The following is a 22,500-nucleotide window of genomic DNA, read 5'->3' on the forward strand; positions in this document are numbered from 1 at the left end:
CGCTCCTGGGCGCCAGTGTCTCCTTAACATGTAACGCACAGAACGGACACGTTTTGGGTGCTTGTTGCCTCTTTGTAGTGCTGGGTCTTGATGTACAGTATGTCTCAGCAGTAGAACTGCTTTCCCCGTCCCGTCTGAGTGTAATAACTCCACCCTTTCTGTCTCAATGGCTGGCAGATGGGTCTTTTTTCGTTTTTCTGCAGTATTTCAGCCACTCCTGAATTCAGGTTTTTTTTTTTAAGTCTTAACCTCTTCCAGGACAGAGGACGTTATTGTGAGAAGAGACGCACTTATCCAGCAAAAAAAAAAAACAACCCCCCATCCATCCCCCCCTCTGCATCACTGACAGGCCCGGTGAGAGAGTGTCAGAGTAAGGCCATTTACCTCCCGCTGTCCTGCTCCTTACGCCTGTGTGGATACAGTGGCAGTGGGCACTCAGAGAGCTGCAGGGAGAGGGCTGAAGGCAATAACCAGCTTGTGATGAGGGTTAGTCTGTGCACAGCGCTGGTAATTCATCCTCTCCTCTGTCCTCCCCCCCCCACCCCTCCCGTCACCACAGTGAGCATGCCTGCCAGCGAGAACGAGTCGGTCAACACGGACAACGCACCCGCCGGAGACATGGAGGGAGAAACCTGCTGTACCAGGCTGGCGTAAGTACTGCCCCCTTCGTTTACTCTCTCTCAGACTCTTTTTCTCCCCCTCTGTCTCTCTCTTTCTCTCCCCCCCATCTCTCTCTCTCTCTCCCCCTCTCTCTCCCCCTCTGTCTCTCTCTTTCTCTCCCCCTCTCTCTCCCTCTCTCCCTCTCTCTTTCTCTCCCCCTCTCTCTCCCCCTCTGTCTCTCCCCCTCTCTCTCCCTCTCTGTCTCTCTCTTTCTCTCCCCCTCTGTCTCTCTCTCTCTCTCCCCCTCTCTCTTCCTCTCTGTCTCTCTCTCTCTCTCCCTCTCTCTCCCTCCTTCTCTCTCCCCCTCTCTCTCCCTCTCTCTCTCCTACCTATCTTTTTCTCTCTCTTTCTCTTCCCCTTTTTATCTCCCGCTTTGTCTTGTTTATGAACTTTCTTTCTATCTCACTTCTCCCGCCATAATTGCCTGGTCTTATTTTGACTCTTTAACTCAGCATATTTTTTATAACCCACTTTCCTCAATTTTCTTTCTTTTTTTGTCACTGTAACATACTCGTTTGCTTCAGTCTCTCTCTCCTCCTGCCCCCTCTCGTTAATTTCCCTCTTTATCCTCAGCGGCAGTGAGAATCTCTGTGGAGCAGGGATGCCTCTGGTCACTGAGGCTCTCCGTGTTCCAGAAAGACTGACATTTAGAATAAACATCATTCCATAAAGCTTACGATAAGTGTTTGTGTAACCGTGTTTGACGCACAGAGCTGGGCACACTAATTGTCCCACAGGCTGCGTCATCTGCTAACACAGCACAGGCAGGCTAAGAGCTCAGCACACCAGGATTGGCTCGAGCTTGCCCTCTGACCTCTCCGCAGCCGCGGGATTGGGCTTTCTCTCCCTGTGTTTTTGTACATTGAATGTATTGTTTCCGACACCCATACCGTCTTCTGTGCTCTCCTCTGTACATCTGTTTCCGTTGCTTGTTTTCCGGTTACAGACAGATTGACCAATCACAGCAAGGCCTGTCATCACGCAGTATCTTCTATCAGGTTGACCAATCACAGCTGCCATTGCACAGCACCCTGTATCACTCTGGCCAATCACAGCCTATGCTGTCATCACACAAGTCTGCTGCAATATGTCATTCTCGAAAATTAATCACTCACAAGGCAGAAATTCGCCGGGCTATCAAAGCTATTATTCTTCACATTTGCCAATAGCAAATTTTGCTCAGCATTTATAAAATATAAGCAACCTATGAATCTTTTATGACACCCAGGGAAGTTCATGTCAACCTAAAATAACCTCTCATAAGCGGCCGTTCACAACAGGAAACTTGACAAATTGCAATGACTCCGCCACAGGCCCATTACAGCCCTCATTTGGGGGAGAGCGTTCCCCGCATGCTAAGCAGCGGGGCGGTGCCGGCCCCAACGCTGATCTGCAGTCAGCGGCGCGCCCGTGCGTGAGGCCCTCGCCCCAGTGGCAGACAGCGCAGGCTCTGGACTGAGCGCAGTGTAATCGGCGGTGTCAGGCAGGGCCGTGCTAATTGCCACCCGGCTACAGCGCAGCTTCTGTCCCACCCGCTCACAGTCAGGCAGGCTCAGGGAGGAGAGAGGCTGAGGGGACGCCTGTTTATTCCAGCTGAGTCCAAACAATTAGCAAGTTTTCCTGTGTAGCGAGGACATTTCCGCTCAGTAGGTTAACATGGCTGATTAAGTATATAAAGCTGATGTTATCCCAATCCCCTGCCGCAAGCCATTAACTGGCACACCTGGTGACACAGTCACCTGTACATCAGTTGCCTGATACACAATCAGATTAAGTACAGCACAGCCCTACTGTAGGAGAATTGTCCAGCATATGTAGTTTGATTGGCCACCACAGCACTATCTGAAATGAGTGGAACTGCAATGATAGTCGTTGAAAGCTATGGCAGTTGTTGGCATGAGGGGGGGCTGCACGGTCATGTGACAGCCAGCAGAGATGGACACGCCTTCCTGATCATCCAGGAAGAGCTGAGAATGGGCTGTTACAGCACAGCGCAAACTCGTGTGGTCTCCATGTCGTGGCATTGCCTTGTAGCAGTCCAGTGGGCTACAAAGCAGAGGGGGATATCTCTTAGCAAACCGAGACTAGGACCTGTGTGTGTGCATGTGTGTTGTGAAGTGCTTGCTTGTGTACTTTGACGCCTGGAGCTTGTAGCCTACATATGAGCTGCTGTGTACTAACAATAGCACGGAGAAACACTCAGTGGCTCTGGTGAACTGTCTCACATACCCAGACTGGGGCAGGTGAACCTTCAGATGTCCTTTGGCCTGCCCACACGGCATCTGAGGTCGCTGTACATGCTGAGGGATGCATTGGAACAGATGCATTTTTGCTGCATGCTCTTTTGCATTCACTAATCCCTGTTGAATGCCTCTGCACTCTTGTTTTACTGACAGCATGTGATTTATTTGAGATTTTATCCCCTATTGGCCACACACTTTGTTGCAAAGGTTAAAGGTGTGTGAGTGGCAGGTCTGCTGAGAACTGCATTGTAGATTCTGCAATGTAGATCAGATCTGGAGCCCCTGCAGATGTTAGAGTTTGCTGTGGTGCCGCTCACCTTTCATCGCACAGTACCTGTGAGCTGCCACGCACCGCAGTGTGTGCGCTGGCGAGTGTGTTCACGTGCAGGTGTGCTGTACGACCCTGGCTGTGTCTCACCGCGTTCCGGGTGAGCACACCGCGCTGGTGCCGCGGTCCCCGCCCATGGCGTTCACAGCGCCCCCTCCTGCACAGTAACTGCCATTGTGTTTTTCGGTGTCGGGCCCTGGGAGCTGAGCTGCACTGCCAGTGACCCTGAGCCTTCAGGGGCTGACCCGGGCGCAGCGTTCAGAAAGGGAAAGCTCAGGGGACAGGAGTGAGAAACCAGGACTCAGCCCAGCTCTTTATCTCGTGTCAGGCTCATTCTCTGCCCTTTCGCCCTCTAACCCACCTGCTGGGACGAACACTTCGTATCCTAAAAACAGAGAGGAAATTAGGCCTGGATTCAGTTCACATTCCTCTTTAACTTTGACTCACAGGCGTTGCTGTTTTTCACTGCAGTTTTTTTTTTTTTGGTTTCATTAAATTTGGTGATTAAGTCACCCAACTGTGAAGGAAAAAAAGTTTGCATTTGCACTGGGCCGATTGGAGAAATGCTGATTGAATCCAATCTTAAGTAGGAATGCGGTCTGAAAATTACGTTGTCCAGGCAGCCAATGGACGAATGAAGCAAACCAACGTGCCAAGTCATACAAATAATAATTGTAGCAATTTCAACATCCATATCAAAAAGAAAATAAAAGCAAAGGAAGCAGTCTATACTTGCACTCCCTCTGCGGTCTTCCCATGCTCACACAAAGAAACTATTTCCTGTGCTGCCAAAGCCATTGCCAGTCACTGTTTATCGTTGTTACTGAGTCTCTTTTCTCTGAAGTGATGTCCTCCATAATGTTATGTCCTGTTCTGTGTGTATAATCCATTCTGTTTTTTGTTCCAGAAATAGGATCTCCAAATCCAAGTTCAGGTTAGTAGATCTTGTGAGAGGACAGGCTCTGCTCTGTGATCGTTTGCTTTCCCTGTGAGTGGAGGGCTCCGTGTGTCTGCGTGGTGTGCTCTGTCTGCTACATTGTGACCACAGCGCACCAGGCGCCAGCCAGTCAGAACAGGTTCTGCTCAGACCTTCCAGGAGGTTTGGAGGTGATGTGGCCCAGGATGGGCTTGATCATTTAACTCATAGGAAGACTTTAATGGGATGTTTTTTTAGATGGTACAGGTGGCATTGGTAACGTTTTTTCCTTTCAGCCAAGGCTCAACAGAAGATTCAACCTATAGTGTTAAGATACTAATATTCTCTGTCTTTTTTATTAATATTATAAGATAAGCATTCAGTGTGAGGGTAAGTTGCAATAGTTGTAAGTAAATCTTTTTGTAATGGGTATATGCTATGTGGGTATATATACTCTTTGTAGACATAGGATGTTATTTAGCTGTTTAGTCATAGAGCTATAGGTACTAATTTTTGTCCTTTCCCAGTAGAGTCTGGTAGGATTTTTCATGATGAAATGCTGTGTTTCTTCATACGGCTGCCCTCCTCTCAGTCCCTCTCTCCCGTCTCCCCCCTCTCTCCCCGGATAGCCGGTACTCGCGGCGGTGGAACCGCCTCTGCAGGCGAAAGTGTCGGGCGGCGGTGAAGTCCAACGTGTTCTACTGGCTGGTGATCTTCCTGGTCTTCCTCAACACGCTGACCATCGCCTCTGAGCACCACCGTCAGCCGGAGTGGCTCACCGAGGTGCAAGGTAGGGCGACCCCCCCGGGGCGAGTAACCGGGTGTAACCGGGCGTTCGGGGTGAGCGATAATAAGGACACAGAGGACAGATTCCTGCCCTTTAAATGGGCCCCTCTGTGGGACCCAGCGTAGGCGTTTCTCACAGTGCAGCAGAGTGCAGAGTAATGAGGTTGAAACAGAATGGAAAAAAGAGCATGCGGCTTCCCGTTCTACTTTTTATCTGAGACTGTTAGTGGATGCAAGATTTACATTACATTACATTGCATTCATTTAGCAGACACTCTTATCCAGAGCGACTTCCAGCGCAAGAGAACGAGTTAGATAAGAGACCGTGTTAGACCAGGCTAACAACACTCCCAGACCAGCGGGGGTGAGCACAATGCCCTAGAAGCACTACAAAATAAGCAAAGCAAAGTAACCATAACATCGTGATGCTACACGTAAAATACCCAGCAAGTAATGCAAGTAACAGGTGTTAGGAGGTGGGGATCGGGGTGGAACCGAGACGCAGTCTGAAGAGGTGGGTCTTCACTGTGCATCAGCAGACTGTGCTGAAAGCTGTGATTCGGGCTGCACCGCGGCCTGTGCTCCGTGTGCTAAAGCTGCCCTTTTCATGCCCCTGTGCCAGACATCGCCAACAAGGTGCTGCTGGCCCTGTTCACGGGGGAGATGCTGCTGAAGATGTACAGCCTGGGCCTGCAGGCCTACTTCGTCTCGCTCTTCAACCGCTTCGACAGCTTCGTGGTGTGCGGCGGCATCCTGGAGACCATCCTGGTGGAGACCAAGATCATGTCCCCGCTGGGCATCTCCGTGCTACGCTGCGTGCGTCTGCTGCGCATCTTCAAGATCACCAGGTGCCCCTCTCTGCCCCTTCCACCCCCCTCTCCACCCCCGTCACCCCCCCCGCACTCCCCCCCGTCGCCCCCCCACCATGCCCTGTACCCCTGTGCTGTCAGTCCCATACTACTGTGATGTCACTTCCTGAACGGTCACGGCGAGAGGACCAAGACTTCCGCTGTGGGTGCAGTTACCTACAGTCACTGTGGAGAAAACGTCAAGGCCACAGGTGTGACACTATCAGGTGGTGTTGGTGGACTGATGGCCTTTCTGTACCTGTTGTCATCCCTGTCACGGTCATCGTTGCGTCAGGGAGATTAAAGCTGGTGGTTGGGGTTTATAAGCACTGGTGCAGTCCCTGTTTCAGCCGCTGCCCTGAACTCTGTTTCCATGGCGGTTGGCGTGTCGGTGCTTGGTTACGGTCTCCGTGTGCAGCGGCTCTCGCCCTTCCCATTATTTACTGCTCCTCTCGAGCTGCGCCGTCCGAGGCGTCTGGCCGTCCGAGGCGTCTGGCCGTCCGAGGCGTCTGGCCGTAATGAGCTCCATTGATTTTATGACACGGGAGCGGAGTTTGTTGTCCGTTAACTTGATACCAGTGAATCAGGGCCCAGCGAAGCGGAGGCCGAGATTTAACAAAGAAAGGATTCTGCATGTTTTTTTTTTCCCCTGGATTACACGGCAGGAATGAGATTTGGGTTTAGAAAGCGTAACCTCTATCTCCCTCAGCCTGACGTTCAGCCCCACGGTGCACACTTCAGCTCTTTAAAAGATATTTATCAGCATTCACGTCGATCTGCCTTTCAGACGCCACAGTGTAAATCCCCAACCCCTGAGCGTGGCTCTCCATACTAACGCCTCCGAGCTGGCAGGGGAGCAGGGGGGAGGGGCGGAGTGGTCATTCAAACCTCATTCTCATCACTTTCATTCTCATTAAAGGGAAGATTTTGGAAACAGGTGTCGCACAGCAGGGGGTCAGTTTGCCTGTGGCTGATTCTGTATTGTGAGCAAGGCTTTCCCTACCTGACCCCGCTCCGTCTCGCACCCGTCTCCAGAGAACGCCTTTGACTTTGATCAGCAAAATACTTTCATCCGTTTGATTTTTTTTTTTCCCTTCTCCTCCCTGGTGGGGAATGACCCGATCGTTGAGTCACCGTTCCTCAGACTGTTTGTTGCCTGTGCTGAGATCCTCAGTCCGGCCCTTTATGCGATCAGCGATTCACCCCACGCAGCAGAGTGCTGTGCGCCGGTGTAGGAGCGACTCGTGGGGCAGAGCCAGGGAGCGGGGGGGTAGGCTCTGTGTCTGAGAGCCGGAGACGGCGCAGGGACGTCTCTGCTGCTGCCTCACACACGCCCTGCGGCCTTTTCTCCGGAGCCTCTCATTGGCTCCCCTCCCTCCGCAGGCTTGTGTGGACGGGTTAATTTGGCGGGGCGCGTATCACCCCGTCGCGGTCGCCGATCCAGCACAGATTGATTGTGTTTGTGCGGAAAGCGGCTCGCTCGCGGCAGCAGTCCGAGCTGTTTGCCTCTCGGCTCCGGTCCTTTTTGCCGGGTGATTGAGTCTGGCAGGCTCTAATTTGACCGCAGTGATCTGAATCTCCTCGGGGCAATTCTGTAATTTGCAGACCTGCCTTGTTTAAAGTTGAACTGCTCTCGGAGCCAGCGTGGCATTGCTGTTTGCATTGTACCGCAGAGCCAGTGTGTTAGCCTATATTAACATCAACCTGCGTTTAAAATTATCGGTCATCCTCAGCCCTGCGAAGTTAAATGGAAACCTGAGTAATGACCTTTGAAATGACTGCAGTCTAAAGCAGTGATAGCGGACTGGTATAATGGTGAGCTTGGAACCACAATGTCGCAGGTTCCTAACCCAAGTGGAGGTCTGCTGTTTCACACCTGAGCAAAGGACTGGGCCTGAATTGCTTCTCTGAATACTTGATCACACATAAAAATCTATGCGTAATGTTTGTAAAATGTTAGATATAGGCTATGTAAGTCATCCTGGTCAAATGTAACTGCTAAGCAAATAAATTAGTATATGTAGATGATGTAGATGACATGTGAATTTTTAAAATATTTTCTTCTATGTTCAGTTTGAGTTTTTTCTCTGGCCCTTCCTCTGCTCTGTGTTCAGGTGTGTGTGGGTGTGATGTCCATCTTATGTAACAGTTCTTTTCTCCCTTGTCTGCGGTGTGTTTGTATGAGCATGCTGTGCCGTAGCGGCCTGTGTATATGGGTCAGAAAGTCAGGCTCACCTTTCCAGAATCGCGCCTCTCTCACACCTCTGTCTCGTCTCGTCTTCTTTCCCTCAGTGAGTTTCGAAAGCAGAGTGCCTGTTGTATCCCATGTAACCAGCTGGAGTGAGTCCGTTTGACCTGCCCTTTATTCAGCATGGATTCCTCTCTGAATGCCCGACTGTTACCCCCCCCTGCTGCAAGTTCAGGAGGTCTCTCAGCCAGCCCTGCACCCTGTGATGCTGCGCCGCCACTCACAGCCCTGAAGCTTTAGCGTGGGGGGGTGGGAGGAGAGCCCCCCCCCCCTCCTCAGTCACCCTGCTATCTAGTGCCACAAGTTTGCACCTCATCTGCTGACAGCCTGAAAACGCAGAACCTGGAACTCACACCTTAAATCGGGAAAACAATGATTTTTGTCCAAGATGAATTTTCAGACTACGGCCTGGATTCAGTCAACGTTTGATCTTGACTTTGATTGACAATTAAATGCAAGCGTTACTGTTTTCCGGTACAAATGCGATTTTTCATTACTTCATTGTGGTGGTTGCTGAACTTGCCAAACTGTGTTTGTGAAGAAAGAAAAGTAGCTCTTGAGATGCATTGTGTGCCACAGTTAAGGGGAAATGTTGATTGAGTCCAGGCCTGTGTGGAGTCCAATTCTTCCCGGTCTGTAATCTCAGTTTATTGTGGCTCACTGTGTTTCTATTAAATTCCTGACATTTTAGACAATGTGGAGATGGAGTCTTTCAACAGGCAAGGTGCACATTTTGGCTCTAGAAACTTTAGAGAATTGAAAAAGGGGGGGGGGTGACTTTTCTTTTTCTAGTAAAGCTGCCAGTCAGCAAAACAGAGCATTTCCCTGCTTATGACAAGCAACCAAAAGCAAGGACTTCAGTGACTTCCTCTTGGGCGGATGTGGGCTGAGTGGCGGGGCAGTCATTGTGCATCGTGGGTAATGTAGTCCAAGTTGACAGCTGCGTTTGTCTCCCCTCCCCTCCCCCTCACTCCGGCAGGTACTGGAACTCTCTGAGCAACCTGGTGGCCTCGCTGCTCAACTCGGTGCGCTCCATCGCCTCCCTGCTGCTGCTGCTCTTCCTCTTCATCATCATCTTCTCCCTGCTGGGCATGCAGCTCTTCGGCGGGAAGTTCAACTTCGACGAGACGCGCCGCAGCACCTTCGACAACTTCCCCCAGTCGCTGCTCACCGTCTTTCAGGTACCCGCCCCCTCTGCGGGTTTGGGTCACCAACTGCGTGTAGCAGCAGGGTGACTGAGCCGGCGGGACTGCTCACCCCGCACCAGTGCCTGCTTGAGCTATTGTGTTTATTGTTGTCTCATGGGGGGGCGTTTGGCTAATACACCAGTAGATCTTACTTATTTCTTGAATTTGAGTCAAAGAATCTGGGAGACAAAGATGTAAGTGCGATATCACGCACGCACACACACGCACGCACGCACGCACACACACACACACCCTCCCTGCACGGTCACTAAGCTGTATGTGTTCCTCCCTTGCAGATCCTGACAGGTGAGGACTGGAACTCAGTGATGTATGACGGGATCATGGCCTACGGGGGACCCTCCTTTCCAGGGATGCTGGTGTGCATCTACTTCATCATCCTCTTCATCTGTGGAAACTGTATCCTTCTGACCATCTAAACCGAAATTTGACTGTCTGAACCAAAATCCGACTGTCTGAACCACAAACTGACTGTATGAACCACAACCTGACTGTATGAACCGCAACCTAACCATCTGAACTGCAACCTGAACCAGATACATGCTTAAAAACACAATGTTATTAATATGAAATATGTGACAATACACTCTCTCTGTAGTATTAGTGGTACGTAGGAAAATGACCATGAAGAAACAGTGACTGGATCCTGGGTTTGGTTAGGCGTGCCGGGGAGGGGACAGAGTGTCATAGGGCACAGCTCCACTTTGGAGTCGAGGTAGATTAGGATCAAACTACAAGTCATATTCACTTTCTCACAGGATGTAGCTACTTCGCTGTATAATCATGTATTATATTGGCTTGTTGTCTGCGGAACAGTTTTGGTTTAAATACATGAATTTTGTGGTGTCCTCCCACTGCTTGAGATGGATTGCGTGGTGTTTACATTACACTGTCTGCGTGCACAAGATGTACACCATATGATCACATAATGCATTCTTGACAACGGCTTCAAACAGACATCCTCCTGAATGTCTTCTTGGCCATCGCTGTGGACAATCTTGCCGATGCTGAGAGTCTGACGTCAGCCCAGAAGGAGGAGGAAGAGGAGAAAGAGAGGAGGAAGCTTGCCAGGTAACACAGTGCACTTGGAGAATATAAAATATTGGTATGTGTGCAAATAATATCCACTGCCACCCACGCTCAACGCTCGTCTGTGCTTTCACAAAGAACCGCCAGCCCTGAGAAGCGCCCAGACAATGAGAAACCACCGATAGAGGAGGAGAAGAAGGAGGAGAAGATTGAGCTGAAATCCATTACGTCTGACGGGGAGACTCCCACGGCCACCAAAGTGAGTGCGGCACACCAGCCAGGAAGGAATAAACCACACGACTCCTGTGCTTCACTGTCAGCTTCCTACCTGGTAGTGTGTTTGGAGGACTGGAGTAAATTACCACACAGAGCCGTAGAATAGTTTCAAAGATCACGTTGTTTTTTTCCATATATTTATATTGTAGTTCAGGTTGGATGAAGCATTCTACTTTTGTTTGCTGAGATTTTCAGCCTGTATTTTTGTCAAATACCATGATGTGCTCTGAACGTCAAAACCGAGAGCGGTCACAAAAAGCCTCACTTTTGATGCGTTGTTTCTGACAGTGTCCTCCTCGTCCCGGCTCTTGCATTGACGAGTGATGTTATGATCACTGTTTTGGGATATGAATGAGGAGTGGCAGCTCTGAGAACATTGTGTCTGTTGCGTGTTTGACTTTTCAGATCAATATCGACGAGTACCAGGGAGATGAAAATGAAGAGAAAAACCCGTACCCTGCTAATGACTTCCCAGGTACATCCTCTCTGAGTGTGTCCGTGCTTTACTCTTAAACGTTCACATTGGGAACATTTTTATATTTACATACATTACATGCATTTCATATTTACATACATCCTTTGGTGAAACCTCAGTAAGTGATCTTCACCTTTTCCACAGTAGCCTTTGGCAAACATGTACCTGACTCTCTACCTGATTTCTGGGAAATCCTACAACAAAAATAACATTTAATAAAATTCTGCTCTTTGGTACACTGTTGCACTGGCTAAATTCAAGTCGCTTTTTGTGGCCTCACGTTCTTAAAACACAGATGGATGCATGGACTCTGTGTGAATGTGTTTGAGAGTTTTTTGGGATTCCTCAGTTTTCTGTAACTTTGTTTGGCGTGTCACGGTGTCTTGTGGAAGCTGCAGCAAAAACAGCAGAGAGCAGTACATTGTCTTCTGTCACAGACAGCTGCAGTCTGCTCAGCACCATCTGTTTACATTTTGGAAGATTTGCTTCTGTCCTTTAAAGACAGTGTCATCCCTGCGCTGTACACCCTCTCCATCCTAATCTAACCCCCTCCCCCCCTTTGCCCTCCAGGGGAGGAAGAGGACGAGGAGCCGGAGATGCCCGTGGGGCCCCGCCCCCGGCCGCTGTCAGACATACAGCTGAAGGAGAAGGCTGTTCCCATGCCCGAGGCCCGCGCGTTCTTCATATTCAGCCACACTAACAAGTAAGGGATGAGGCTGCAGCTGCGGGTGGACAGGGTGGGGTGAACTACAACTCCCAGCTACCAGTGCAGGGTGGGGTGAACTACAACTCCCAGCTACCACTGCAGGGTAGGGTGGACTACAGCTCCCAACCACCCCTGCAGGGTGCAGTGGACTACAGCTCCCAGATCTCACTGAATAAGGAGTGGATTACAGATGAAGTCCCTGGAGAGTGTGGAAGTGGTTTACAGTCCCCAGCTGAGGGGACGGGGGCCTGGACCACAACCTCCAGCTGCCTTTGAAGTGGGGGCAATTCACAGCTCCCAGGTTTAGTCTTATATGCTGGTTTAGTAAGCATTAGGTATGAGGTTATAATTCACGTTCCTAATACACAGAGGTAAACGAATGCTCCACAGGCTGTTGTATTCTGTGAAAACACTGTTTCATAGCTTTATGCCATCCTCGTTGTTTTTTGCACTCCAGGCAGCTTCTCTGCTGTTGTGGCTCATGTGACAGTGACAAACGATGCGTTACTTTTTCCACATTGTGTGTGTATTCCTCTTCTCTGTTTCCTCACTGCTCCCTCTCTCTGTCCCGCAGGTTCAGGGTACTGTGTCACAAGATTGTGAACCACAACATCTTCACCAACCTCATCCTCTTCTTCATCCTCCTGAGTAGTGTCTCTCTGGCGGCCGAGGACCCCGTGAAGAACGACTCCTTCAGGAACCAGGTTCAGCTCAGCCCTCCGTGGCTTTCAGATTCAAACAGGCTCTTAACAAACGAGGCCCAAATTAGGGCTAGCAGAGCAGTCTGTAGTGATAAGCAAGAGCGATCTCATGAACCACTTCGCTAATTGTGCTATCATGTTTGATGGGTGGCTGATTTGAAGCAATCAAGGCTCTTTGTTCTGGAGAGCTCAGTTTGTCTAATAATCTATCACTTTAGGTTACTGCTTTCTTGTTGCAATAGCTTTCATTGTCTCTATGCAAAGCACTACGTGAGGAGGTTTATTGGGGAGCTCTTGTTAAGAATTCTTTATTGAATACAGTTTGATTGATTGATTGATCGATTGTTGAAATGATTGATACAGTAAAGGTCTATGCCCATCATGCTCAAGCACCACAAAGACGTTGAGTTGCGTTTGAGCGATGATGTTGTGTTTCCCGATGTTTGTGGATTTACCGTCAGAATGCCACTGTGGTGATCAGTCATTTTATTTGTGTGCGTAGTGTGTGTAGTGTAGGAACCCTGTACTGACACCTGTGTCTTCCTCACAGATACTAGGCTATGCAGATTACGTCTTCACAGGACTGTTCACGATCGAGATCATCTTAAAGGTACAGTCAGTCGCCTCGAATTTCCACCTCACTGACCCTGCCTGTCAGACCGGCCCATCTGTGTATCAGACCCATTGATGGGGAGGAAAGGGCCTGGCACAGGTGGAGCTGCTGATGATATAGGACTCTAACGCTTTTCTCAGTGTGACCAGCCATTATGATGATTGTGATGATGATGGTAGTGATAAGAATGGTTATGATGGTTATGATGATGATGATGTTGATGATGATTGTTATGATGGTGATGATGGTTATGATGATGATGATGATGATGATGAAGGCATGATTAGCCCCTGATATCTCCGTCCTCCATCTCCCCCCTGCAGATGACAGCGTATGGAGCCTTCCTTCACAAGGGCTCCTTCTGTCGCAATTACTTCAACATCCTGGACCTGGTGGTGGTCAGCGTGTCTCTAATCTCCTCTGGGATCCAGTGAGTGCCTCCCCCCGCCTCGGGGTCAGGGCCTGCCGCTCGATGCCTGCTGCCCAGGGCCTCTCGGGAATGAATTACACCTGTTACCTACGGCTCACCTGTAGTGAATAATACCCGTTACTCAGGGCTCACCTGTAGTGAATTATCCCTGTTTTCCCCAGGGCCTCTCTGGAGTGCATTTTACCTTTTACTCAGAGCCTCACTGGAAGTAATCATACCTGTTGCTCAGGGCCTCTGTGGAGTGAATTATACCTTACCTGGATTATGTTTACCCAGATTTGTTTATATAAAATTACATTTTCCTCATTTAGCAGACACTTATCCAGAGCGACTCAGAAAACATATCCGATGAAGTGGCCTGAAAAGTTGTACAAATAGGACACCACTAACCTGTTTTGAACAAGCGTCAGTTGCAGACAGTGCTGAGATCACTGTTTAGAATAGGCTTAGAGGGAACATTGCAATCAGCCTGGCCCAGTAATTCGAAAGTGGTGATCCAAAATATTGGGCTTTTACATTCACTCATTTGGCAGACACTCTTATCCAGAGTAACCTTTAAAGCACGGGTACATCATTATGAGCATGTAGTGAGAACATATGAACAAAGGCACATGCAGAAAGTGCCAGACACATCTGAATATCTGTCAATGTGTTACACAGTGCTGCAATAATCAGGGCAATAATCTAAATTTTACATCAGTTTCAATGCTGTGCCAGTGTTTCAACACCTAATGTCAAAGTGCAGTAATAATTATAAAAAACACAGTTTAAAGGGGGTCATAGTACTGTGCTTTCACCCTGGGTTTGGAATCCAGGCCTCTCTGGGTGATGTGATGACATTGTGAGTTAGCGTATGTGCCGTGCACATTTAATGTACCATATACTAAATAGGGAAGTTATTATTACTAGGTCAGTTCAAGGTCTGATTAAATCCCAGCCCTCCTGCACTGCCTGGCGTGTTACAGTTCTCAGCTATCCTACTGTGGTAGCCAGCTGTTCCCTTAATGTCTTTTCCATCACATTTATTGTGGTGTTAATCTTTGGTATATTACAGTACAGCTGCTTAGAAGACACTCTTAATCATGACTTACATAGGTTACACCTCTCGCATGTTATTGATTTGTGCAGCTGGATATTTATGAAGGCAGTTTGAGTTAAGTGTCTTGCCCAAGGCCACAACAGCAGTGCCTCAACAGGGAATTGAATCAGCAAGCGCTATAAGCAGTTTTTCTTACCACACTGCTACCCTGCATGAACCGATATGACCGCTGAGCTGAAATCCCTGACTTTGTGATCTGACGGTGCTGCGATGTCCCTGCTCTCTGTCGCCGCCCTGCAGGTCAAGTGCCATTAATGTTGTGAAGATCCTCAGGGTGCTGCGAGTGCTGAGGCCTTTGAGGGCCATCAACAGAGCCAAGGGCCTGAAAGTGAGTCCCCCAAAACTGCCCCTCCACCCCCCCCCCAGCCCTCCTCGAGCTCCATCCTATAACCTTACCTTAGCACTTCCACAAGCCCTCCCCAACTACTGCTCCTCCCTCAGGCTTCACCTTCCAGCTCCCTCTTTCTTCCTCCCTCACACCCCCTCATCCCCCATCCTCCCCCCACCACCTCTGCTGTCTAAATGCCACTCCTGAAACCCTCCCCCATCTCCCATCTCCTGCTCTGCCCTCGTACCTCCCTCTAGTTTCAATCTCTAACCCCCCCCCCCCCCCCCCCACGACCCCTCAGCTCCCTCCTCCACATGCCCCTCCTTCAGTGTCTGCCCTTCAGCGCTGTCCTGCAGCTCCCCCTAGCTGTGGAAGATGGATGAGACTCTCTCTCTCGTGCACGACTGATCTCGCTGTGTGGCCTGGTGTCTCCACAGCACGTGGTCCAGTGTGTCTTTGTGGCGATTCGAACCATCGGCAACATTGTGATCGTCACCACCCTCCTGCAGTTCATGTTCGCCTGCATCGGAGTGCAGCTCTTCAAGGTGAGGAGGAGGGAGGGAGGGCCGGATTGTGATTACGGCACGTACAGAGAAGGCGGTCAGAAGGAAGCCGTGCGGCTTCTTTGTGCTGTTGTTCCACACTCCTGCCATTCAAACTTTCTCTGTGCTTCCACCAGGGGAAATTCTACAGCTGCACAGACGGCTCCAAACAGACTGCAGAAGAATGCCGGTGAGTCCGTTTGTCCGTGTGCTTACGCGTCTTTTCTTACTCATCTCTTTGTTTGGTTTTTGGGGAATGGCACACTGCCGCTGACTAAGTCCTTGTCCATTTGGGATGTGTGAAGGAAAGGATTAAGTTAAGGATTAAGGTGTAGAGAAAGTATCTGTTCCTTACTCACATTCTCCTCCTTAATGTGTGTGCGTGTTCATGTGTGTGTATGTGTGTGTACACATGTGTGTATGTGTGTGCCTGTGTGCCTCGCAGGGGTTCCTACATCCTGTACAAGGACGGTGATGTGGCGAAGCCAGAAAAGGCCAAGCGCGTTTGGGAAAACAGCGACTTCAACTTCGATGATGTGCTGCAAGGCATGATGGCCCTCTTCGCAGTCTCCACCTTCGAGGGGTGGCCAGCGTACGTACCAGAGCCCACCTGCAGAGAACGTGAAGCTGAGTGCTCTTACCTGTGGAGCACCTTGCAGTCCCGGTCCCTCAGTCTGACTGCCCCACCTCTCCTTCCCCACAGGCTCCTGTACCGGGCCATAGACTCTCACACGGAGGACATCGGACCCATCTACAACTACCGCGTGGTGATCTCCATCTTCTTCATCATCTACATCATCATCATCGCTTTCTTCATGATGAACATCTTCGTCGGTTTCGTCATCGTCACATTCCAGGAGCAGGGAGAGCAGGAGTACAAGAACTGCGAGCTGGACAAGAACCAGGTAAGCGCTTCTGAAACAGCCACAACCAATCAGGGGAGGGGGTGGGGCAACTCTCTGGGTCAGAGGTCATCACTCTCTCTGGACATGGGCTCAGACCTCAGGCAGAGAGCTTTTTCTATGGGCAACATTAGTCAAATAAGTGGTGTGTGTTACCTTTCCTCAGTCGAGTCATGTTTATCCAGAACACAAAGAGGTCAGTAAGAACAGTGTTGAGGTTGATTGGTTGAGTGTCAAGGTTGATTGGTTAAGTGGTTCTCAACTGTATGAATTACAGGAAATAGTAATGAACATTTTAAAACATTTTAACTGTTTCATTCATGTTCTGCAGGTCAGAATCAGGATGTTACCTTCATCGTATGTGTACCTAATGACTGCCCTTAGTTTTCTAGGCTGTCTAGTTTCCAGTTAGCACAAGTTAACTAGTAGTTAACTAGTAGTGCTTGAATAGCCTTGTGCTCACACTCAGTGTTCTGGGAACATTGTTCACCTGGTCTGACACTGTTGCTCATTTAACTGGGATGGATACACTTCAGTTCTCTTGTGCTGAAAGTCACTGTGGTGAAGTGTCTGTGAATTGTATGTAATGTAATTTTATTGGTTTTTGACACTGTGTGTGTGTGTGTGTGTGCGTGTGCGCGTGTGTGTATGTACCACTTCCTTGTAACAGCGCCAGTGTGTGGAGTACGCCCTAAAAGCTCGCCCCCTGAGAAGGTACATCCCCAAAAACCCGTACCAGTACAAGGTGTGGTATGTGGTGAACTCCACCTACTTCGAGTACCTGATGTTCACCCTCATTCTGCTCAACACCATCTGCCTGGCCATGCAGGTGAGCGCTCTCTCCAATTACTTCTATAATAGCCCTGTGACAGAAAAGCATATGCCTATCAAATAACCAGGGAATAAGAGTGAATCTGAGTGAACCAGTGAATCTGTGTGAATCTCATAACTTCTGCCAATATTTCAGCACAGGTCTGAGATAAGCCTGACACAGCTTAAAATCATATAATTGTTGATTAATGATTTGAGAGTTGTGTTTGATAAAATTATTACTTGCAAGTCCTGTTTGTCTTAATAAAATCTGTCCTCACTGCAATGTTTCATTTGTTTTTAATAAAATAAACAAAGGCTAAACCTCATTTTTAGCAAGTGTTTTACCTGAAGGATTCCACTGGAAACAAATGAGTCCTTGTATATCAGGTCTGTGCTGGAAGCTCAGAGCTGGCTCTGCTTTGGGGCACTGCACTGTGTCATGTGACTAATACCTGTGTCATGTGAGTAATATCTGCCTGTTCTGTGATTGGCTACCCGGCAGCACCACGGCCAGTCACCATCCTTCAACAAGGCCATGAACGTGCTGAACATGCTCTTCACTGGCCTCTTCACCGTGGAGATGATCCTCAAACTCATCGCCTTCAAGCCGCGGGTATGCTTGATAAATTACTTTTTTTGTTACATAATTTTTGCCTTCTTTGGAATATGAATTCAATTAGCTCTTGGGGCTTCCCCCAAGATAGGTTAGCATTGAATAATTGTCATCACTACATAGTGTAGTTACATTTAATGAACTCAATTGGCAGGGCATACACTATGAAGCAAGACGATAGTCCTGTTCCCATCAAGCAAAATATTCTTCGATGTCAACAGCTGTTGAAGTGATGTTGAATTTTTCTGTCTGTTTTTGTGGACTGTGCCCAGTCACCAAGATGTAGGACTGAGAGCATTAGAACTTTGTTGTATTATGTTTAGTGTGTATGGAGCCACATCCCCTGGGTCCAATGGAAAGGGATAATAAAGACTAACAAATCGCTCCATCAGTAGGTTACAGCGGCTGTCATAGGGCCTGACTGCTGTTCAGTCAACAGTAATAATGTGAGGAGACGGCTCTGTGCCTTCGGTCTGTCACACCCCTTTTCCACTGGTGTGCTGAGGGACACCCAGGCAGATTCAGGGTGAGGGGAACAGGGAAAACCCCCTCTGTGTGGAACCACATGCGTCTCCACCGTGGGACAAGGAGTTTGTGCTCGGGGAAATGAAATGCCTGTTTTCCCTGAATGACCAGGAAAATGGTGACGGACTGTAGAAAGCAGTCTGAGCATTGAAGGCTTGGCAACGTTTCACTTTACTTTACTTTAGCAGGACCAATTGTGGAAGCGCATGCCAACCAAGACTTTTTATTTCCAAATTTTGCTGTCTGGCACACTAGTGGAAAAAGGGTATCAGATAACCACAGCTGTGACCTGTTCTGGGCCTCTAACTTCCTCTCATTACATCTAAACTGATCAGCGAGGCTCACTCTTTAGAGTTATGACACAGGAACAGCACAAAATGGCTGGATCCACTGCAAGCCTGATCGGGAGGAACGTTAGAGTCACTCTCACTGACAGAGTCTGGCCCGCAGTGGAGACATTCCATCTGTATGGTGTCCATGGCAACATCCACTCTCTCACATCTCTGTCCCAGTAAAACAGGGCGTCAGAACCCTGATCCGTCTGTGTCCGTTTGTCCTGACAGAGCCCCTGGCCCGTCTCTGTCTTTTTGGATCAGATAATAGCTTTTTAAAATCTGTTGACATGGATGGCATTTGTTTCTCCATGTAAGAGACTCAGAACATTTCACTATGTGTGGTTATCTGTCCCTTGAGGAAAATGTTGAAATACATTTTCTCAGATGAGACTAAATCTCCCAGCTGTCTTGTTAGCCGTGTGTGTGCCAGTGTGAGAAATTCTAAACATGCCATGGTGCGTAACTGTTTTCTTTCAGAGGTTATGGACATGCATTTGAAGATGACCACCAGCTCTCATGTGATCTGCTCGTCATCCCCAGAACTCTCCATCCTCCTCCTCCTCCTTCCTCTTCTTCCAACTTCATCCTCTTCTTATCTTTGTCAGTTTTTTCTTCTCCTCTTTTTCTTTCTCCCTTCTTTTTTGCTTTTCCTCTCTGCCTGTCCTCCTCTCCACGTTGTCATTCCTGTTATCTTTCTCACTTTCTCTTTTGGCCATGTTATCACGGACAGCTCCACAGACACTCCGGCCTCTCTCACTCTACACTAACGGCACCAGCCTTTACTTTCAGGGGGATGAAGACAGCAGAGGACCGTCACACTGTGGGGATCCTGGAGACTCGCTGCTTAATGTCCTCTTTTCCTTTCAGAGCCGCAGCCCTTCACTAAACAGCAATGAAATTCACAGGTTTACACAGGGGGGGGCAGCCTGCTGGTGCTTCCTATAGCCCCTTCACTTTAACCCTGTTCTTCAGTTTCAGCAGTAATGAGCCCTGGGAGGTTTTACACTGTGCTGATTGTGAGATATGTTACCAAGACAAGCAATAACCTCCTGCCACCAATCGCTGTGTGAAAGCAAAGCCATGTATGATGTCTGTTACGGAGTGGCATTGCCATATTGCAGTGTGTGAAGTATTAGTATTGTGGAGGCTTGTAAACATGTATAGGTATAATAATAATATAAATATGTACATATTTCCTAGGTATCTCTCTCTCTCTCTCCTTTATTTCTGTTCTAATATGCAAACAGTTTTTGGGGTTATTCAATGGGCTTTCTTAGCTGTGGTAGACATCCACCCCACCAAGTGCTCATCTCCTGTTTGAAAAGGTTGTCCAGACACACTGCAACCCCCCTCAGTGACTCCTCTGGCCTCATGCTTTCTGATGTGGGTCTCGTTGCTGGTTGGGCCTTGCTGGCACATTCGTTAATACTGATGCCCCTCACTTACACAGCACTGTCAGCCTCTCAACACTCAACAAAACCCCCCTGCCTCACTGCTCACAGCCCGGCACACAGGAAGTACAGATTACCCACAATTCCATACTCATCTCACAGCAACAGGCTGCAGCATTACACACTCCAAATCTTTAAATAGAAATTTCAGAGAGCTTTAGTCTAGAAGTGTGTGTAAGCTCAAAAAAGATATCACTTCATGCTTTAAATTTCCTTTTTTGGTATTTTGTGACTCCAGCAGTCTTACATGTATGTATTTACATCAAGTATTATGCTTCATATTCAATAAATAAAATCATTTCATATTGTAAAGTTGTAGTCCAGTAGCACAGATAATCAAAAAGAACTGTCTCTTTAAAACCAATTTGTTGCCTCCAGTCTCCACCCCAAACATCATTGCACTTGTTCATCCTGTGATTCAAGACCCTGCCTATATTTTTTAAGCAGAATTGAATTTCAGGTACCTCTTAAATATGGTCTGTGATATTCTGACTCCAGTCTAAGTCTAAGATGGCAGTAACAGGTGAATCTCCCCCAAAGTAGCATGCAGAACTGTGCACACCTGGGATGTCCTGACGTTTGAAGTGCATTTTTTGCTTCAGATAAACTTATTTCATGATATGTTCTTGACCCCAACCCTGCCTCTCCACCTGTTGTCCTCTCTGACCCGACCTGTGTCTGTAAAATAGAGTTGCTAGTGTTGTTCTAAAGAGACAGACTCTTTCACCATAACCTGGCCCCCAGCTCTTCTAGTGTGGGAAACAAGTTAACAGATAGAAGCGCTTCCGCAGTTAATGATGTCTGTCTAACTTGCCTTTCTACCCCTCCTTCACCTACCCCCCTGTCCTGTATAGGGGTACTTTAGTGATCCTTGGAATGTATTTGACTTCCTCATCGTTATTGGCAGCATAATAGACGTCATTCTCAGTGAGATAAATGTGAGTATACCTCTATATCTCCCAGCATACACTCTGTCCCTCTCTCTCTCTTTTCCTCTTTCCTATCGCTGTGGCTTCATGCTTTCCTGCAGCTGTACTCTGTACCAGTTTTTTTTTCTCTCACCTGGGGTTGGTGCTCTCTTTACAGTCATTCATGTATTTCAGCCCCGCCCCCTTCATCAGAGATGGCCATTTCCTGTAAGGTCACGATCGCGTGGTGAAAAGGGTACTTTATGGTTGTCCTTCAGTGAAAGAAACGCTAGAACGGAATGTGGGTAGAGGATTTCGAAGGTAGGACCTGCAGAGACCTAGCGCTGGAGAGAGAGAGAGAGAAAACGAAAGAGAGAGAGAGCAAATGTTTATTTCCAAGGCTGTGTCTTGTTTGGAGGTTCCACTGCAACTAACAAACTGTGACTAACCAAAGATCCCCAGCTGGGCCGATTTTCAGGCTGACTTTATTTTGTTTTCTTTTGGTTTTTTTTTTCGTGATTTTGTTGTTGTTGTTGCTGGTGAGCATGATTGATCCTCTTTCCTCTTGGTCTGTTTCTGGATATTGTTTCTTTTTTCCCTCACTTTTATTACATTTTTTTTACAACTGCTGTTTTGTTTCTAGTTTCCCCCCTTCTTATGGTTAAAAGTAAAGTTTCATGTATAACTTTTCTTTCTTATTTTTCTCTTCTCTCCTTTTTTGTTTGTTTGTTTTTTTTTCCATTTTATTTTTTGTTCTGTTGTGTTCTTTATTTCTTTAATTTCACCCTTCGCAGCATTATTTTGTTGATGCATGGAACACATTTGACGCCTTAATAGTTGTGGGTAGCATTGTTGATATAGCGATCACTGAGGTTAACGTAAGTAGCTCACCTCTTTGTGAACGTGCTTGCTCCTTCCTCCGTCTGAGTATCGCTAGGATCTCGACCGTTGCATTCCCCCAGCACTTTAATTTTTTTGTGTATAATTTTATTCCTTTATTATTTCATGGGGATTCACTTTTCCCCAAAGCATGACTGATACTGTATAGCAAGAACATAAGGGTGATATATTCAGGCATTCCGAGTAATGGGCCAGGACGCCTTTCCTCTTTCAGAATATTTTTAAAGTGGAATAGTATATTACAGTATGAATACTATAGATGATTGGACGTGAATCACAAGTACTCACTGAGAGCTGTTTCTCTTCAGTGTGTCTCATTTAATTACCAGTCCAACTGAAATCCAATTCCCGTCACTACCAAATGTGAATTTAGTAAAACATTGATTCCTTATAAGCTATAATGAATGAAATTATTTTTTTGTATTTTCGATAGCTGTAAATATATATTTTGACTTCTTATCCAGAATCAAATATTCTGTTAACCTTTCTGATTCTGCACTTGTCTGAGGAGTTTATGTGAAAGCATTTTTGTAAATCTCAATCCAATCCAGTATGTGGCTTCATAAAACTTTGAACTCTATGACAGGGTAGCAGCCACTGTTTTCAAAGCTTTGGAAAGC

General features: G+C 47.9%; 1 protein-coding gene across 8 annotated transcripts in view; it reads left to right on the plus strand.

Moving 5' to 3' along the window:
* cacna1c (calcium channel, voltage-dependent, L type, alpha 1C subunit) overlaps positions 1–22,500 on the plus strand; it is a 217,832-nt gene that overhangs the window by 178,358 nt on the left and 16,974 nt on the right. For 4 of the 8 annotated variants that reach the window (XM_036517567.1, XM_036517570.1, XM_036517574.1 and 1 more), the window contains exons 10-30: positions 560–650; positions 4,139–4,165; positions 4,777–4,937; positions 5,556–5,781; positions 9,009–9,210; positions 9,513–9,633; positions 10,191–10,305; positions 10,402–10,522; positions 10,945–11,014; positions 11,585–11,717; positions 12,295–12,424; positions 12,972–13,031; positions 13,358–13,464; positions 14,804–14,891; positions 15,329–15,436; positions 15,571–15,623; positions 15,879–16,025; positions 16,137–16,338; positions 17,006–17,164; positions 17,651–17,761; positions 20,927–21,010. In XM_036517567.1, coding sequence (XP_036373460.1) covers positions 560–650; positions 4,139–4,165; positions 4,777–4,937; positions 5,556–5,781; positions 9,009–9,210; positions 9,513–9,633; positions 10,191–10,305; positions 10,402–10,522; positions 10,945–11,014; positions 11,585–11,717; positions 12,295–12,424; positions 12,972–13,031; positions 13,358–13,464; positions 14,804–14,891; positions 15,329–15,436; positions 15,571–15,623; positions 15,879–16,025; positions 16,137–16,338; positions 17,006–17,164; positions 17,651–17,761; positions 20,927–21,010 — 2,516 coding nt within the window. Of the gene's footprint in view, positions 1–559; positions 651–4,138; positions 4,166–4,776; positions 4,938–5,555; positions 5,782–9,008; positions 9,211–9,512; positions 9,634–10,190; positions 10,306–10,401; positions 10,523–10,944; positions 11,015–11,584; positions 11,718–12,294; positions 12,425–12,971; positions 13,032–13,357; positions 13,465–14,803; positions 14,892–15,328; positions 15,437–15,570; positions 15,624–15,878; positions 16,026–16,136; positions 16,339–17,005; positions 17,165–17,650; positions 17,762–20,926; positions 21,011–21,774; positions 21,859–22,500 lie in introns of all 8 variants that reach the window. The other 4 variants (XM_036517569.1, XM_036517572.1, XM_036517573.1 and 1 more) reach the window with 2 other exon arrangements.

This window comes from Megalops cyprinoides, chromosome 23 (assembly GCF_013368585.1).
Source record: "Megalops cyprinoides isolate fMegCyp1 chromosome 23, fMegCyp1.pri, whole genome shotgun sequence".
Lineage (NCBI taxonomy): Eukaryota > Metazoa > Chordata > Actinopteri > Elopiformes > Megalopidae > Megalops > Megalops cyprinoides.